Genomic DNA, 18,598 nt, shown 5'->3' on the forward strand with positions numbered 1-18,598 from the left:
TTTGGGAAAGCTTTGAGAAGACAAAACTTGAACTGAACCTTAACGGATAGGTTGGGTGTAGTAAGCATTGTGGGGGCATTACACGAAAAACACATGGGTAATGTGGGTGGGGGTTGTTACTATTTTTAAAAATACGTATTTATTTATTTGAGAGAGAGAATGGACATGTGAGGGCCTCCAGTCACTGAAGATGAACTCCCGATGCATGTGCCCCCTTGTGCATCTGGTTTATGTGGGTCCTGGAGAGTCTAACCTGGATCCTTTAGCTTTTCAGGCAAATGAAGCTGAAATAAAAGCTGAAACTGCTAAGCCATCTCTCCAGCCTTTTAGTGATTTATTTATTTTTCTTGGTTTTTTTGAGGTAGGGTCTCAATTTAGCTCAGGCTGACCTGGAATTCACTTTCACTATGTAGTCTCAGGTGGCCTTGAACTCTCACTGATCCTCCTACCTCTGCCTCCTGAGTGCTGGGATTAAAGGCATGTGCCACCCCACCCGGCTCAGATGGTATTTTTTTAAAGAATTTTAAAAATTATTTTCATTTATTTATTCAAAAGTGACAGAGAGGTAAAGAGGCAGATAGAGACAGAGAGAGAATGGGCGCACCAGGGCCTCCAGCCACTGCAAAGGAATTCCAGATGCATGCGCCCCCTTGTGCATCTGGCTATAACTTGGGTCCTGGGGAATCGAGCCTCGAACTGGGGTCCTTAGGCTTCACAGGCAAGTGCTTAACCGCTAAGCCATCTCTCCAGCCCATCAGATGGTTTTTTTTTTTTTAATTTTAAGATGCACCAACTGTGAACCAGGCAGGGTGGTGCATGCCTTTAATCCCAGCATTCTGGAGGTAGAAGTAGGAGGATCACCGTGAGTTTGAGGCCACCCTGAAACTACGTAGTGAATTCCAGGTCAGCCTGGGCTAGAGCGAGACCCTATCTCAAAAAACAAAAAGGGAATTAATTAATTAAAAAGTAAAATAATTGTAAAAAAAATTTTTTAAGTCTGGAGAGATGGCTTAGCAGTTAGGCATTTGCCTGTGAAGCCAAAGGGCCCATGTTTGATTCCCCAGGACTCACCTAAGCCAAATGCACAAGGGGGACATGCATCTGGAGTTCGTTTGCAGTGGCTATAGGCCCTGGCATGCCCATTTCCTCTCTGTCTGTCTCTCTCTGCTTGCAAATAAATTAATAAATACTTTTTTTTAAGTACCGGTCGTGGTGGCACACGCCTTTAATCCCAGTACTCGGGAGGCGGAGGTAGGAGGATCACTGAGAGTTTGAGGCCACACTGAGACTACATAGTTAATTCCAGGTCAGCATGGACCAGCGTGAGACCCTACCTTGAAAAACCAAAAAAAAAAAAAATTTTTTTTAAGTGATTGCATTGTGACATTTGTATGTATATATAGTGTGTGTTTTGCTTACATTCACTCCTCCAGGCCCTCCCCTCCCATGTGTTGCCTACCTTTGTTTATCAACTTCCTCTTCCCTTTGCCATCCTCATTCCCAGGCCTAACTGCTTTGGATTTTAATTGCAGCTCCTCCACCCCCACCCCCCATGATCCGAAATGGTGCCAGGGACGCACCTCCTCCCCCGCCACCATACCGAATGCATGGGTCAGAACCCCTGAGCAGAGGGAAGCCCCCGCCTCCACCCTCAAGGACGCCAGCTGGACCCCCCCCTCCTCCACCACCCCTGAGGAATGGCCACCGAGATTCTGTCACCACTGTCCGGTCTTTCTTGGGTGAGTACTTAGCTCTTTCGTCTCACAGTCCAGTGCTGACGTCACTGACGCCGTGCCTTGGCTGCCACATGGCCTGTGTACAATGGGGATGGCCACACAGTCCTTGTCACAGCACTTCCTCTGCTGACTGTGACCCTTGAGCTGTTAATCTCCATCCATTTACATACCTTCCTTACATGAATTCTGACATGGTTGCATTGGGATAGTGAGGTCAGGTGATGTCATGCTAACTGTATTGTTTCTCTCAAGTACCTCCAGGGATCACTGTTTACAGTTAGTTTTTCCAGAAGAGGCAGTAAGTATCCTTCTCAGGATTACGTACATATGTTAGAATCATGTAGTCAAGGAAGGAGAACTCAGCTACTTAAAAACTAAACAGGCCAGACATGGTGGCACATGCCTTCAATCCCAGTACTCTGGAGATTGAGGTAGGAGGCCCACTGTGAGTTAGAGGCCACTCTGAGACTACATAGTAAAATCCAGGTCAGCCTGGGTTAAAGAGAAACCCTACCTCAAAATAAAATAAAATAAAATAAAATAAATAAAATAAAATAAATGGCTGGAGAGATGGCTTAGTGGTTAAGGCATTTTCCTGCACAGCCCATGGATCTAGGTTCAATTCTCCAAGTCCCACATAAGCCAGATGCACAAGGTGGTACATGCATCTGGAGTTCGTTTGCAGTGACTAGAGGCCCTGGCATGCCCATTCTCTCTCTCTCTCTCCTTCTTTCTGTCTCTAATAAATAAATATTTGTTTTAAAAAATTTTTGCTTATTTTTATTCATTTATTTGAGAGCGTCAAGACAGAGGGAGAAAGAGGCAGGGAAAGAGAGAGAGAGAATGGGCATGCCAGGGCCTCCAGCCACTGCAAATGAACTCCAGACACATGTGCCCCTTGTGCATCAGCCTTACGTGGGTCCTGGAGAATGGAGCCTCAAACCAGGGTCCTTTGGCCTCATAGGCAAGCGCTTAACCACTAAGCCATCTCTCCAGCTCTAAATAACTATTTTTAATAAACAAATAAATAAAATCAACAAGGGACTGGATACATGGCTCAGTGGTTAAGATGCTTGCTTGCAAAGCACCCACATAAAGCCAGATGCACAAATTGGTTCATGTGTCTAGATTTTGTGGCATGCCCATTCTCTCTATCTACTTCTTTCTCTCTGTCAAATAAATAAATAAATAAAATAATAATAATAAAATCTAGGGCTGGAGAGATGGTTTAATGGTTAAGGCACATGCCTGCGAAGCCCAAGGACCCAAGTTTGATTCTTCATGTCCCACGTAAGCCAGATGCACATGGTGGCACATGTGTCTGGAGTTTGTTTACAGTGGCTAGAGGCCCTGGTGTACCCATTCTCACTCTCTGTCTCACTCTTTCTCTGTCTAATAAATAAATAGGCTAGAGAGATTGCTAAGTGGTAAAGGCATTTGCTTACAAAGCCAAAGGATCCTGCTTCGACTCTCCAGGACCCATGTTAGCCAGATGCACAAGGGGGCACACACGTTTGGAGTTTGTTGCAGTGGCTGGAGGCCCTGGTGCACCCATTCTCTCTCTCTTAAATAAATAAATAGATTTTAAAATAAGTAAAAAATTTAAAAAAATGTAAAGAGGCTGGTGGGGATATAGCTTAGCCTACCATGTGCAAGGTCCTTGGTTTATTACCTAGTACTACCAAGAAAAACCCAAGAAACGAAATAAATATGCCATGCTGAGCATGGTAATACTATAAAAAGAAAACCTGCCGGGCGTGGTGACACACGCCTTTAATCCCAGCACTCGGGAGACAGAGGTAGGAGGATCACTGAGTTCGAGGCCACCCTCTGACTATATAGAGATTTTCAGGTCACCTGGGCTGGGCTAGAGTGAGACTGTACCTCAAAAAATACAAAAACAGAGCTAGAGTGAGACCCTACCTCGAAAAGCCAAAAAATAAAAATAAAAAAAAGTGAAAAGGCCCTGCTTTTTAAAGAACATGAGACATTTTAGAAGAAAAATTGTGAGACAACAATGAACTTCATAGAGTTAATTTATCATTTTTTACTGCTATGTGTACTTTGGGAAAATAAAAACTTATGTAAAAATTAAACATTAAAAAAATACAAAAACAAAAACAAAACACTACATTATTAAGCAGAGGCCAGTTTCTGGCTAGCTTTTTTATTTATTTATGTTTTATTTATTTATTTACTTATTTGAGAGAGAGGCAGGTAGGGACAGAGAGAGAGAGAATGGGCATGTTAGGACTTCTAGCAAACAAAGCGCCAGATGCATGTGCCAGCTTATGCATCTGGCTTTATGTGTGTTCTGGGGGATTGAACCTGGATCCTATGGCTTTACAGGCAAGTGCCTCAACTACTAAGCCATTTCTCCAGCCCATAGCTGTGTTACTTTGAGGATGTCACAGTTACTTCATTTCTCTGAACCTTACCTCTGTTTATCTATGAAGCAAGGAGATTGACTAGGTCAGGAGTGTTCTCATGTTAACTTTTCCAAGGCTGTAAATGCTGGGGTCTTAGAGAATCTGATCATGATCTGGAAGGAAGCTGTAAGTGAAAGTCGTCTAAAGGATTGAGAGTCTCTGTTGAAGACCCTGGAGCAGAATCCCAAGGTCCCCTGATGCTCTTCGTACTCTAGCTTCTTTTTGTTTTTCAAGGTAGGGTTTCCCTATAGCTCACGCTGACCTGAAATTCACTCTGTAGTCTCAGGGTGGCCTCAAACTCACAGCAATCCTCCTACCCCTGCCTCCCGAGTGCTTGGAATAAAGGCGTGCGCCACCACACCTGGAATACTCCAGCTTCTTTAGTGAGTAGCTCTCCTTCACCATCACGCCCTGTCCTCGGCTTCTAGTCTGTTCCTGTCAGATGCACCAACATTTGCTTTGAACTTGCATCCATTTGAAATATGGTAAGCATGGTGGCACATGCCTGCGGTCCCTGCATAGAGATTGCCTGTGGTAGGAGAATCTCAAGTTTAAAGCTGGCCTGGGCTACAGAGTGAGACCTCATCCCAAAAAAGAACAGAAGCCAGAGAGGCAGAGGTAGGAGGATCGCTGTGAGTTCAAGGCCACCCTGAGACTACAGAGTGAATTCCAGGTCAGCCTGAGCTAGAGTGAGACCATACTTTGAAAAATAAAAAATAAAAACAGAAAAGGGCTGGAGAGCTGGTTTAGCAGTTAAGGCGCTTGCCTGCGAAGCCTAAGGACTCATGTTTGTCTCTCCAGGTCCCATGTAAGCCAGATGCACAAAGTGATACAAGCACGCAAGGTCGCACATGCGCACAAGGAGGCACAAGCGTCTCGAGTTTGATTGCAGTGGCTGAGACCCTGGCATGCCAGTTCTCTCTCTCTTTCTCTCCCTTTCACTCTTGCCGTCTTGCATAAAAGAATAGGCCATTGTATAGGGCTTGCCTCAAAACAACAGCAACAACAAAAACAAAACAGAAAAGCCAGGTGTGGTGGTGCACATCTTTAATCACAGCACTTGGGAGGCAGAGGAAGGAGGATTGCTGAGAGTTTGAGGCCACCCTGAGACTACATAATGAATCCTACATAATGAATCCAGATCAGCCTGGGCCACAGCAAGACCCTACCTCAAAAAATAAACAAGAAAGAAAGGAAGGGAGGGAGGGAAAGCCTTGAAATGCGATCAAGCCACCTATAAGAAATAAGACTTTTGGTGGTACAATCATCGGGAGTAGAAGTAGCAGTTCTCTCTCTTATCTTTCATAAATAAAAACAAAAATTAAAAGTAAAGAGCAAAACAAGAAGTAGGAGTGATGGCCAGGAGATGGTTGTGTTGCTTGAGGGTACTCAGGTTGGAAGAAAATTATCTTGTCAAAACTCTCAGTAATAACCGGGCATGGTGGCGCACACCTTTAATCCCAGCACTCGGGAGGCAGAGGTAGGAGGATTGCTGAGAGTTTGAGGCCACCCTGAGACTACATAGTGAATTCCAGGTCAGCCTGAGCTAGAGTGAAACCCTACCTTAGGAAAAAAAAAAAAAAAACTCTCAGTAGTTGGAGACACATCTTCCCATGTTTGGTTAATTTCTTCCAGTCTGTAGGTTCAGTTCAGTTACTTTCTCATGGTGATAGTCACTATGATGAGCATGTTTTTGAAAAGAACTGTATTTCTTTTTTTAAATATTTTTATTTTATTATTATTATTTTTAAATTTTTATTTATCTATTTGGTTTTTTAAGGTAGGGTCTCACTGGTCTAGCATCGAACTCATGATGATCCTCCTGCCTTTGCCTCCTGAGTGCTGGGATTAAAGGTGTGTGCCACCATGCCCAGCAGAGAGAATGGGCATGCCAGGGCCTCCAGCCACTGCAAACAAACTCCAGATGCATGCGCCTCCTTCTGCATCTGATTTACATGGATCCTATGAAATTGAACCAAGGTCCTTTGGCTTCACAGGCAAGCACCTTAACCACTAAGCCATCTCTCCAGCCCAAGAACTGTGTTACTTTCTGCTTGCATCTAAACAGCCCTTCTCCTTTCCTGTTATGTATCTGGGTTTTGGTAGAATTGCTCAAAGACTCCTGTAGATGAAGTGTCTTTGATATTTGCTGTAAGTGGAGGCACCTGGTGATGCTGTCACTGTCCTCGGGAACCTTGCTCTAGTGGGCAGGGTAGGCCCGTGAGAGGTCTGTAAGCGGACATGGTCGCAAAAGGCAGAGGTCTGAGAGCACAACTTCATACTCTGTTTTTTCACAGATGACTTTGAGTCCAAGTACTCCTTCCATCCAGTAGAAGACTTTCCTGCTCCAGAAGAGTACAAACATTTTCAGAGAATATATCCTAGCAAAACAAACCGAGGTGAGAAGGGCAGAAGGGAAGTTTCCATGATTGCATAGAAGGTAGATTGTGTTTTCTGGGGTCAGCATCCCTTCCTCATCTGCATTGTCTTTAAAAAGCAGAACAGGGGGCTGGAGAGATGGCTTAGTGGTTAAGGCGCTTGCCTGTGAAGCCTAAGGACCCAGGTTCAATTTCCCAGGTCCCATGTAAGCCATATGCACATGATGGCACATGCTTATGGAGTTTGTTTGCAGTGGCTAGAGGCCCTGGCACACCCATTCTCCCCCACCCCTCTCTCTGTCTATAATTAATAAATAAAATCTAAAAATTCAAAAAAATTAAAACTTTAAAAAAAAAAAACGGGGCTGGAGAGATGGCTTAGCAGCTAAGTTGCTTCTTTGCAAAGCCAAAGGACCCAGGTTCAATTCATCAGAATCCACCTAAGCCAGATGCACATGCATGTGTCTGGAGTTCGTTTGCAGTGGCTTAGAGGCCATGTTGTACCCATTGTCTCTCTCTTCCCCCCCTGCCCTTATAAATTAATAAATATATTTTTTAATTAAAAAAACTTTGCTGGGATGATGGTACATGCCTTTAATCCCAGCACTTGGGAGGCAGAGGGGCAGAGGTAGGAGGATCTCTGTGAGTTCGAGGCCACCCTGAGATTACATAGTGAATACCAGGTCAGCCTGGACTAGAGTGAGACTGTACCTCAAAAAGAAAGTGGGGGGTTGCGGGATGGTTTAGCAGTTAAGGCATTTGCCTGCAAAGTCAAAGGACCCATGTTCAATTCCCCAGGAACCACATTAGCCAGAGGCACAAGGGGATGGACGGGTCTGGAGTTTGTTTGCATTGACTAGAAGCCCTAGCTCACCCATTCTCTCTCTCTCTCTTTCTCTGTCAAATAAATAAAATATGAAAAAAAGAAAAACCAAAAAAAATTTTTTTAATTTAAAAATAAATAAGAAAGTCTTAAAAAAAAAAATAGAACAACAAAACCTAGTTCCCAGATGTTAAAGATTGGCTTAAAGAGCCTGTCTTTCATTTTAGAAATGTTCATGTCCTTCAGAGTCTGGTGGTGTGACTTGTGTATGTCTGGTTTTTATTTTGTTTTCTAAAGCTGCTCGTGGAGCCCCACCTCTGCCACCCATTCTCAGGTGAAGCCTGGCTTAGTCCTGTTCCTCAGGAAAAGGATGGACCTCCTCTTCTCAGATGGTCCCCCAACTCCCCTGAAACCTGCATGAAGAGCTCCTACAGTGTTCCTCCAGTGCAACCCCCTAGACTCCAAGCACCCTCCCAGCATCTGTCTCTGGACTTGTGATTGGACTCTCTGTTGGCAGGCAGGAGGGTCTCAAACCCTGCGTCCAACCCTCTTCCAGCAAGCCCTGCTAGCCAGAAGAGGAGAAAGCGTCCTGTCTCCTTCTTTCCTCTGGGGAAAGGTGCCTTGTTTTGGGGAGTGGACTCATTGTTGGGCAGGGTGGAGAATGGCACCCCTGCCTGTGCTTACCCACTGTGGGGAAGCTTGGTGGGTGCATTATATTCCATTGCTTAGGAGGTTGGTTCGGCCAGGACTTCCGGGGACGGGGGTTACTTTTCATGAAGCCGGAAAGGAGTGTGCTGAGAAGTGATCTGTTTTATAGGTCAGGTTTGGAGAAAGGACAAGAAAATGAGAATGCTTTATTTTTGAGTATTTTGGTTTTGTTCTCTTCTCCTATCACCCCCGCCCCCACATCGCAGGGAAGAGTTGAACACACACACTAAATACTAATCAGTTAAACTAAACAATAAAAGGCAAGGATGAAATACATTGAGGATCAGTGTAGAGCCAGTCAGTTCTGCAGCCAAGGGACCAGGAGCACTTAGAGTCCCCCAGGACTTCTGCGCTCTTTCCTCAGGGTGCTAGGTTGAAGGGTGTTCCAGTCCCTCAAGAGAAGTCTTTTTTTTTTCCCCCCCCCTCAATGGGGGATAGCATTCATTCCTGATTCACAACTCCCCCAAAACCTCTGGTGGGAAATAAGAAGATAGGACCTGGGTCTTCGCCTCAACCTCAAGTCTGCCTAAGTTTTTTCTAACTGTCCCTTCAGGGCTTGGTGACCCTTTGAGTCCTTCAGGCTGAGAATGGTGAATGGAGGTCGAGAAGGAAAGGAGGAAGCACTTGGTGGCAGGGTCTGGCTCTGTGGGGCTGCAAAGGACAGCGGCTCCTGTAGCTCAGCGGGCTCCTCCTGTTCCGTCCTCTGCCCCTCACCTACCCAAGGCCGCAGGACGAACAGCAGAGTTGACGAGGCTGAGGCGGCACATCGGTGCTTGTGGGCTATTCAGATTCTACCGCGCTAAGAAGCACAAAGACGTACGTGAGACGAGCCTCCGGCCAGCAGGTAGCAGGTCTTCCTTGGCAGCCAGCAATATGTTGTTTCTTTGTCTTCCAGGTCCTAGTTATAGAGCACAGAGAGATGGATGTTTCAACTGAGGCAGGGAGTGTCCTTTCTGCAACAGCAGGTGTGTTTCCTGGGCACCACACACCGTGTGAGATGGTTTGCTCTGGCTGTTGCCATGGGCAGAGGCTGCTCAAGCTTGGCATGAGAGCCGGGAGACTAGGCTGTTCTTTGAATTGAATGGACAAAGCTAGTCGAAACCTCAGTAGATACATTACAGGGTCAAACTGCTGTAGGGATCAGCCAGATCTATTGGCTCACAGGCTAAGGATCTGTGCAGAAGCCAGGTGAAAACCAAATCTCCCCAGTGCTGGTGAAGGAGGGCCCAACCATAGGGTATGTTGTCCTTTATACCTGCTGGACCACACTGGCTCTTGGGACAGGCTGTGATTATTAGATCCGCCGCCAAACTTTTTCTGGTGGTTCATTATTTCTCATTCTTTTTTTCAAATCTGTTAGCAGTAACCTCCCAGAAGTTTCCCCAGTCCCCTAAAGTGACCGGAGCTGAGGGGAGTGGTCAAGAGTTGCTTCTACAGCAGAGACCCCGCGTGGACGCTGACACGCTACTGAGCTTTGACTGTGAAGTCCTCCCAGTTGTTTTTGAATTGGGAGTAGATGCCTTTTGTACAATGTTATCAAAGTGTATCTTTTTTTCCCCCCCTTTACTGAGACAGAGCATCAAAATATATCCCACAAATAAAGCCAAACCCCAGCTTTTGACTGGGGCTGATACCTTCTTCACCATGACCTGCTGTCCCTCATATTGTCCAGCACTGGACTGTGTCATGTGGGTGTTGAGTATTATTTTCCTTGTCTTTGCCTCATGGAACCAAAAGAAGAAGAGGAGAAAGAAGGCCTGGGTTTAAATCTGAGCAGACAGGTTCTCTCCTCCAGAGCATGTTGATGACACAGCACCTATTTCAATGATTTTTGCCTTATACATTATTTGGTTCCGCTGCTCATACAGATTTATTATCATGCATATTTGCTATTGAAGATGGGAATGTGATCCTCATAGTAGTTGGTCTATTTTGTATGTTGTACAAAGCTTGTAATATAGGGTTAACGTGGGCCAGCTGCAAGAGCACTAAAACTTCTCACCTTTTAAACTCCTCTTTTTATCTGCTCCTGAGAACGTCGTCGTTCCTTCAGTGGAAGCTCGTGGTGGTCTCATGTTGAGGCTACTGCCCAGTCCAACTAACCCCCTTGTCTCTTCCGGAAGAGACATTGCTCAACTTAGTGTCAAGAAGCTATGTTGGTGGCTCTTGTATGGGTTTGGCTTTGTGACATTTTTCCCTAGTGGGAAAAGCCTTGTAGCTGTTTCTTTCTGCCCTCCTGGAATCAGGGCAATGGTCTCCTGGTTTTCCAATGAGCTAAATGCTCTCTTCCCCTCCTCTGGTCACCAAACCTAGGCCAAAGCAATTTGATAGTCCAGGTGTGGTTTTCTGTCTTGTCTTGTGGGGATTTGCTCCTTTGTAGAACCAACAGAATGAGAGCTTAGGGCTGTCCCAGCTGATGGATGTGAAGCTGCTATCTCCAGGAATTCATTCTCAGCCCCTTACCTGGTGAAGGCAAGGAGACTAGTTACTGACCATTGCCCTGGGTGGGGGGAATCTCCTCACCACATAGCTTCACAGCTTGAAACCCAGATTTACCTCTAGAAAGAGGTGAGGAAAAAAACAAACAAACAAACCTGTAAATAGAATTGCTACAGAACAACTCAGGGTTGGGGTATGTTTTAGTTCTCCTGATCACTTGAAATAATCTGTAGGCTGAGTGCTTATGGGAGTGGGGGAGAAATGTGACTCCAGGGTCCTTCCCTTCTGTGAAGCTCTGGGGGTGGTGTATAGGGCATCAGAGGCCCTTTGATGACACTACACTAAGAGGTCTGTCCTTCTGGAAACCCAACCTACAATCAGTTAAAAGTCAGATTCTTCACATTCCACCTGAAATCTTTCTTTCCCTATTGACTCTGTCCCTGGCTATGTGGTCAGGGTGGCTTTCTGTTAAGCTACCCTAATTTAGGGCATGGGAGGGAAGAGAGGAGTCCGTTACAACCTCTGTCTTCAAGACTCAATGCTTGAAAACAAAATGAAAAATATTATAACCACCTTCAATATTATATGCAAAAAAAGACACAAAAGTAACCATTTAACTGAAGGAAGGGTATGGTTCCATTCAACTCCACGTTCATTGTGCCTTTACTTGTGTTAAATTTCTGTGCTTTCTTCCTCTCCCCCTTTGAAGTAATTAAAATCTTCCTTGTTAACTGCCGTTTCCTTCTTTCCACTCTTGCTCCTTACAGCTTAGTGGGTTCCTTCTCTAGCTGTCTAAAAATCTCATGCCGCTGATGGCAGAGGGACTTACTAACCCTTCTTTTTTTATGTCTGACCTTTGTCCTTTTCCACAGTGGCCAGCATGGAAGTTACAGTCAACACTGAATAAAAGACTAGAATGATGACTGTGTGTGTGTGTGTGTGTGTGTGTGTGTGTGTGTGTGTGTGTGTGCGCGCGCGCGTTCCTGTCCATTGTCTGCATGTGGATCAGTTTCTTTTAAAAAATAATTTATTAGCCGGGCGTGGTGGCGCACGCCTTTAATCCCAGCACTTGGGAGGCAGAGGTAGGAGGATTGCCGTGAGTTCGAGGCCACCCTGAGACTACATAGTGAATTCCAGGTCAGCCTGGGCTAGAGTGAGACCCTACCTCCAAAAACCAAAAAAAAAAAAATAATTTATTGTCTGATTTATTTGGAGTTATTTTCTGATGACAGTGCTCCCTCTCCTAAATAGCACTGACCCCTTCCCCCATATGAAAATGTATAATCTGGTCTCAGGTGGATTCTTTGGTACACTTCTCCTGGATGCTGTGCAGTTTAATTAAACCTTACTTAAAACAAAAACAAAAATCTGAAAACTGTGTGCTCGTGTTTGGGATATTGCCGCAAGTGGAGACATAGACAGAAACCTGTTGCCTCTTCTGGGTCCGTGTGGCCGCTTGATTTCTCACCCTTCAAGAAAGTAGATGTGCCTATGCAGGCAGCTGAAGGGAGGGTCTGCGGCTTCCTCAGGGTTTCCTCTCCCAGTGCCATTTGGAAACCAGCTTTAGTTAGCAGTGCTGGCCAGCAGATTCTGTTTAGTACTTGCTACTTAACTCCCTTTCCCCCGAGATCCCAGAGAGCCCTGGAGGCTCTCTAGCCTAACCCTTAGGATCCTTTCTACCTGAGCCCCAAGGCTGATTTCCAGCTGGCCATTGGAAGACAATGTGGGTCCAGGGCATCCAGGTTCATGTCTGTCCATTTTTATGTGGTTGCTAGCTGTTTCTTCAGAGCTTTTTACATTTTTTTTTTTTTTTTTTTTGGTTGTTTTTCAAGGTAAGGTCTTACTCTAGCCCAGGCTGACCTGGAGTTCACTATGTAGTCCGAGGCTGGCCTAGAACTCACGTTGATCCTCCTACCTCTGCCTCCTGAGTGCTGGGATTAAAGGCATGTGGCACCACGCCCAACTTTCTTCAGAGTTTTTTAAGTTGACATCTTAGCTGGTTTTCTTGAACTTTGACTTAGGTGTAAAAATTCAACCAGGCATTGTTTGCATACTATGCTCAGCTGACTTATAACCACTAAGGTTAACTTGTACTTTCCTGACTAGCTAAGGTCTTCCAAAGAATTCCTATGCTGATTCATAAGGGGTGTGTGTATGAATCACTTCCCATAATTCAGATGTAAAATCCTATGCGGAGGAAGGACTCTCATTTCATTTTCACTCATACTCACCAGACTGGCTGAATTCCTGATTATTTGACTGATCATTATTATTAATATGGTTAATAAACGACCTGCTTACTGGTTTACTTGTTCTTCCTGACTTTGAGTAGCCTGCAAATGGAGCTAGCTTAGATGAACTGGCAGAAGTGACTGTTAGCTTCTCTCGCTGGGAAGGCATTGCTGGTATGAGTGTGTGCGTACACACTCCGAAGGATGCCACACTGGTCCTTCCCGTGTGACTTGATTCCTGCTCCATGACACTGTTTATGAGTTAGGTGATAAGAGCACTGGTTTGTTCACTGACGACGACAGGCACAGCTGCTTGCTGTGAAGGTGCCTCTTAAGTATTTCCTGACTGAGACCAACCACAGCTGCGCAACTACTTGACTTCCTATGGTAAGAGATGTAAATGTCAGCCTCAGAGTAACTGGGAAGGGCTTCTCCCTTGACACACTGAGGTGCAGTCTGGATGATTATTACACATAATTAAGTTCATCCTCTGTTTCTACATTTAGTTATGCAAGATTTATGTGTTTGTTTATTCCTCTTTTTTTTTTTTTATTTCGTGGTAGGGTTTCACAGTAGCCCAGGCTGACCTGGAAATCACTCTTTAGTCTCAGGGTGGCCTTGAACTCATGGCAATCCTTCTACCTCTGCCTCCCAAGTGCTGGGATTAAAGGCGTGCACCACCATGCCCGGCAATTTTTTTGTTTTGTTTATTATTTATTTATTTATTTGAGAGTGACAGAGAGAGAGAGAGAGAGAGAACGAGCACGCCAGGGCCTCCAGCCACTGCAAACGAACTACAGATGCGTGCGCCCCCTTGTGCATCTGGCTAACGTGGGTCCTGGGGAATTGAGCCTTGAACCTGGGTCCTTAGGCTTCACAGGCAAGTGCTTAACTGCTAAGCCATCTCTCCAGCCCCAATTTTTTTTTAAGGAAATATCCTCCTTTTTATCCCTTCACCTGGTAGACATTTATTCTGCATTTTATACGAGATGCTTTCACATTAAGATGAGTAAAATACAGTCTTGCCTCCAAGATTCCACAGTCTAGTGGAAGGCTTAGGGACAGCTATCAGTAGGAACCTGTGCAGCATCTCAAAAAGCTTTAGTGAAATCTTGGAAAATGTTAATAAATATTAAAAAATTAATTAAAAAAAGAACAGTCTTTCAGTGTGTGGTGGAACAGGACTGCAATAGCAGTACTGGGGAGGCAGAATGAGGAGGACAGCCAATGTGACTGTGAGGCCAGCCTGGGCTAAGTACTGACACCCCTCTAAAATAAACATCTCTCCTTCCCAATTACACATTTTAAAAAAAGGCTTTAATGAGAGGATTTGGGGAAGGGAGTGAATTAATGGTTAAAGGTGTTTGCTTGCAAAGCTTTCTGGCCTGGGTTCAATTCTCCAGCCACCCAATAAAACCAGATTTGCACATGTGTGCATGTGCACACACACACGCAAATAATTCTATTGTTTAAAAAGTTAACTTTTGGGCTGGAGAGATGGCTTAGTGGTTAAGATGCTTGACTATAAAGCCTAAGGACCAAGGTTTGATACCCTAGTGTCGATGTAAGGCAGACGCACAGGTGGCGCATACATCTGGAGTTCATTTTCAGGAGCTAGAGCACCAATTCTCTCATCTATCCATCTATCTATCTATTTATCATCTATCTATATGAATTATATGCCTCTTTCTCAAATAACTAAATAAAAAAAGTGTAATTGACTTTTAGCCAGGCGCGGTGGTCCACACCTTTAATCAGCTTCAGCTACAATGAGACTCTACCTCAAAAAAACAAAACAAAAAGTCTGGCATGGTGGTGCACACCTTTAATCTCCACACTAAGGAGGCAGAGGTAGGGGGATCACTAAATTAGAGGCCACCCTGAGACTGCACAGTGAATTCCAGGTCAGCCTGAGTTAAGAATGAAACCATACTTTGAAAGAAAAAAATATATATGTATATAACTTTTTATTGGCAGCCATTGTACAGATAGACAATATACCATGATCATTCATAATCCCCTCTCACAAGCCGGGCGTGGTGGCGCACGCCTTTAATCCCAGCACTTGGGAGGCAGAGGTAGGAAGATCGCCGTAAGTTCAAGGCCACCCTGAGACTCCATAGTGAACTCCAGGTCAGCCTGAGCTAGAGCGAGACCCTACCTCGACAAAAAGAAAACAAAACATAATCCCCTCTCACCACTCTGCACTGAATCCCTTCTTGCCCACTGGTCTCTCTCTTTTTTTGGTTTTTCGAAGTAGGGTCTTGCTGTAGCCCAGGCTGACCTGGGCTTGAACTCACAGCAATCCTCCCACCTCTGCCTCCTGAGTGTGAAGATTAAAGGTGTGCACCACCACACCAGAGTTTTTGTTTTGTTTGTTTGTTCTTTCTTTTTTTTTTTTCGAGGTAGGGTTTTACTCTAGTCTAGGCTGACCTGGAATTCACTCTGTAGTCTCAGGATGGCCTCAAATTCATGGCGATCCTCCTACCTCTGCCTCCTAAATGCTGGGATTAAAGGTTGGTCACCACGCTTGGCTTTTTTGTTTTGTTTTTTTTTTGAGGTAGGGTCTCAGTCTAGCTGAAGCTGACCTGTAATTCAATATGTAGTCCCACGCTGGCCTTGGACTCACAGCAATCTTCCTATCTCTGCCTCCCGAGTGCTGAGTCTCTTCTATTTTGAAGCGGGGGGGGGGGGGGCCGCCCACCAGTGGTTTCTTCTTACTGCAAACATATGCTCACCCAGTTTACATTGGTGGCTAGAGAATTGAACCCAGGCCAGCAGGCTTTCAAACAAGCACCTTTACTGAATCATCTCCCTAGCCCTGCTTTTATTTTATTTTTTAAAGGCTCTAATGGAAGTTCACTTGGAAGGAAGGTAAGCAGCATTCCAGACAGAAACAATAAAACACATGAAAATCACTTAAAAAAAAAAAAAAAAAAGGCTTACACCAGGCATGGTGGCTCATGCCTTCAATCCCAGCACCTGAGAGGCAGAGGTAGGGGGATCATTATGAGGTCAAGGCCACCCTGAGACTACATAGTGAATTCCAGGTTAGCCTGGGCTAGGCAACACCCTACTTCGAATAACAAAAATAAAAAATAAAAGGCCGGAGAAATGACTCAGTGATAAATGGTGCTTGCTTGTTCAATTCCTCAGTACCCACATAAAGCCACATGCAAAGTGGCACATGTATCTGGAGTTTACTTGCAGTGGTAGGAGGCCCTGGTGCACTCATTAATAGTTCATTTATATTTCACTGTGCAAATAAAAATTTAAAAATTTTTAAATATTTATTTAAGGGACAGAATATGCGTGCCAGGACATCTAGCCACTGCAAATGAACTTAAGATGCATGTGCCACCATGTGCATCTGGCTTATGTGGGCACTGGGGAATCGAATCTGGGTCTTTCTTACAGCTTTGCTGGCAAGCACCTTGACCACTAAGCCAACCCTCCAGCCCTTTATTTATGTATTTATTTTATTTAATCCGGGATAGGGTCTCACTCCAGCTCAGGCTGGCCTGGAATTCACTATATAGTCCAGGTTGACCTTGAACTCAGTAATTCTCCCACCTCAGCCTCCTGAGTGCTGGGGTTAAAGGTGTGCACCACCATGCCTGGCTAAGAGTTTAATTTCTTTTTCTTTTTTTTTTTTTTCGAGGTAGGGTCTCACTCTAGCCCAGGCTGACCTGGAATTCACTACGTAGTCTCAGGGTGACCTCATACTCATGGTGATCCACCTACCTCTGTCTCCCAAGTGCTAGGATTAAAGGCATGAGCCACCACACCCAGCTAAGAGTTTAATTTTTTATAATACTTGATTGAGAGAGAGAAAGAGGCAGATAGGAAAAGAGAATAAGCACACTGGGGCCTCTAAGACCCTGCAAATGAACTCCAGACACATGTGCCACCTTGTGCATCTGGTTTGTATGGATCCTGGGGAATTGAACCAAAGTCCTTTGGCTTTGCAGGCAAATGCCTTAAAGCTAAGCCATCTCCCCAGCACCAAGTTCAATTTTTTTTTTTTTGGTTTGTTTTGTTTTTCAAGGTAGGGTCTCACTCTGGTCCAGGCTGACCTGGAATTAACTATGTACTCTCAGGGTGGTGTCCAACTCATGGCAATCCTCCTACCTCTGCCTCCCGAGTGCTGGGATTAAAGGCATGCGCCACCACGCCCAGACCAAGTTTAATTTTTTATCAGACTTTAATGTGTAAATACCAGCTCTTCCATTTCTAGCTGTGTGACCTTGGGCAAGTTTACTCAATCACCTCTACTTTAGTTTCCCCATTTGTAAAATGTAAAATGCCAGCCTCATGAGTGCTTGTAAAGATTAACAAGATTATACAGGTAGGGCTGGAGAGATGGTTTAGCAGTTAAGGTGCTTGCCTGTGAAACCTAAGGACCCAGGTTCAATTCCCCAGTACCCACATAAGCCAGATGCACAAAGTGGTCCATGCATCTGGAGTTCATTTGCAGTGGCTGGGTGCTCTGGTGTACCTATACTATCTTTTTGTCTCTCTGAAATAAAATAAATTTTAAAAATATTTTAAAATATTTTTTATTAATTAAGTTGAGAGGGAGAGAGAGAGGGATAGATAACGAGAGAATGAAAAAGCCAGGCATGGTGGTTTACGCCTTTAATCCCACCACTCAGAAGGCAGAGGTAGGAGGATCGCCATGAGTTCAAGGCCACCCTGAGAGTACATAATGAATTCCAGGTCAGCCCGGACCAGAGTGAGACCCTACCTTGAAACCCCCCCCCCAAAAGGGGGGGAGGGTTCTGACCCTTTAAAGGAACCTGAGTGTTAGGTGGGCTATTAGCCTGCAAATTACTGCTCTAATTTATATTTTTCATTAAATGCTCAGCTTGCCTCTTTTATAGCTGCCTTCCCTTGCCCTAAAACCCTAGTGTTTGGCCATAAAAGATTTCTTAAATTACACAGCCATATTTTCAACCCCCTATGTGTAGGTTATTGGTAAGAAGGTATACAGAACATAATATTCTTACCATGAACAAAAGAGTTGGCCCTATTTCATGTTCTCTTTTTGTCTGTTTTTGGAAGTAGGTTTCCCTCTATTCCAGGCTGACATGGAATTCGCTATGTAGTCTCAGTCCATCTCAAACTCATAGCGATCCTTCTACCTCTAACTAGGATTAAAGGCCTGAGCCACCACGCCTGCTCTATTTCACTTTTTTTTTAAATTTTTTATTTAAAAAACATTTTTTGGTTTATTTTTATTTATTTATTTGAGAGCGACAGACAGAGAAAGAGGCAGTGAGAGAGAGAGAGAGAGAGAGAGAGAGAGAATGGGCACGCCAGGGCCTCCAGCCACTGCAGATGAACTCCAGATGTGTGCGCCCCCTTGTGCATCTGGCTAACATGGGTTCTGGGGAATCAAGCTTCGAACCTAGGTCCTTAGGCTTCACAGGCAAGTGCTTAACCACTAAGCCATCTCTCCAGCCCTCTATTTCACTTTTGAAGCACAAGTCCAGATACCGTAATAAAGATAGTTTCTTTCTTTATATAGGTGTGGAATTTTATGGGGAAAAAAAACACTCGTCATGGGACTGGAGGGACTGCTTAGTGGGTAAGGCACTTGCCTGTAAAGCCTAAAGACCCAGGTTCAATTTCCTGGTACACACATAAGCCAGATGTACAAGATAGACCATCATGTGGAGTATGTTTGCAGTGGCTAAAGGCCCTGGGGTGCTTATTCTCTCTCTCAAATAAATAAATAAACTGGTTCAGTAGATCAGGGTCATAGGGCTTTCGCCCCCACCATGATGCTGTACCCTCTAACCCTGCACCCTGCACATTCGATTTCTTTGCTTCATACCATGCAGGGTTGAGC

General features: G+C 44.8%; 1 protein-coding gene across 4 annotated transcripts in view; it reads left to right on the top strand.

The window, feature by feature from the left end:
- Wipf2 (WAS/WASL interacting protein family member 2) overlaps nucleotides 1-11,737 on the top strand; it is a 56,520-nt gene extending 44,783 nt beyond the window's left edge. For all 4 annotated transcript variants that reach the window (XM_045158627.1, XM_045158625.1, XM_045158628.1 and 1 more), the window contains 3 exons: nucleotides 1,533-1,739; nucleotides 6,463-6,564; nucleotides 7,664-11,737. In XM_045158627.1, the coding sequence (XP_045014562.1) occupies nucleotides 1,533-1,739; nucleotides 6,463-6,564; nucleotides 7,664-7,704 (350 nt within the window). In that variant the 3' untranslated portion in view covers nucleotides 7,705-11,737. The remainder of the gene's footprint in view (nucleotides 1-1,532; nucleotides 1,740-6,462; nucleotides 6,565-7,663) is intronic.
- The last annotated feature ends 6,861 nt before the right edge of the window (nucleotides 11,738-18,598 follow it).

This window comes from Jaculus jaculus, chromosome 9, assembly GCF_020740685.1.
Source record: "Jaculus jaculus isolate mJacJac1 chromosome 9, mJacJac1.mat.Y.cur, whole genome shotgun sequence".
NCBI classification, from domain to species: Eukaryota; Metazoa; Chordata; class Mammalia; order Rodentia; family Dipodidae; genus Jaculus; species Jaculus jaculus.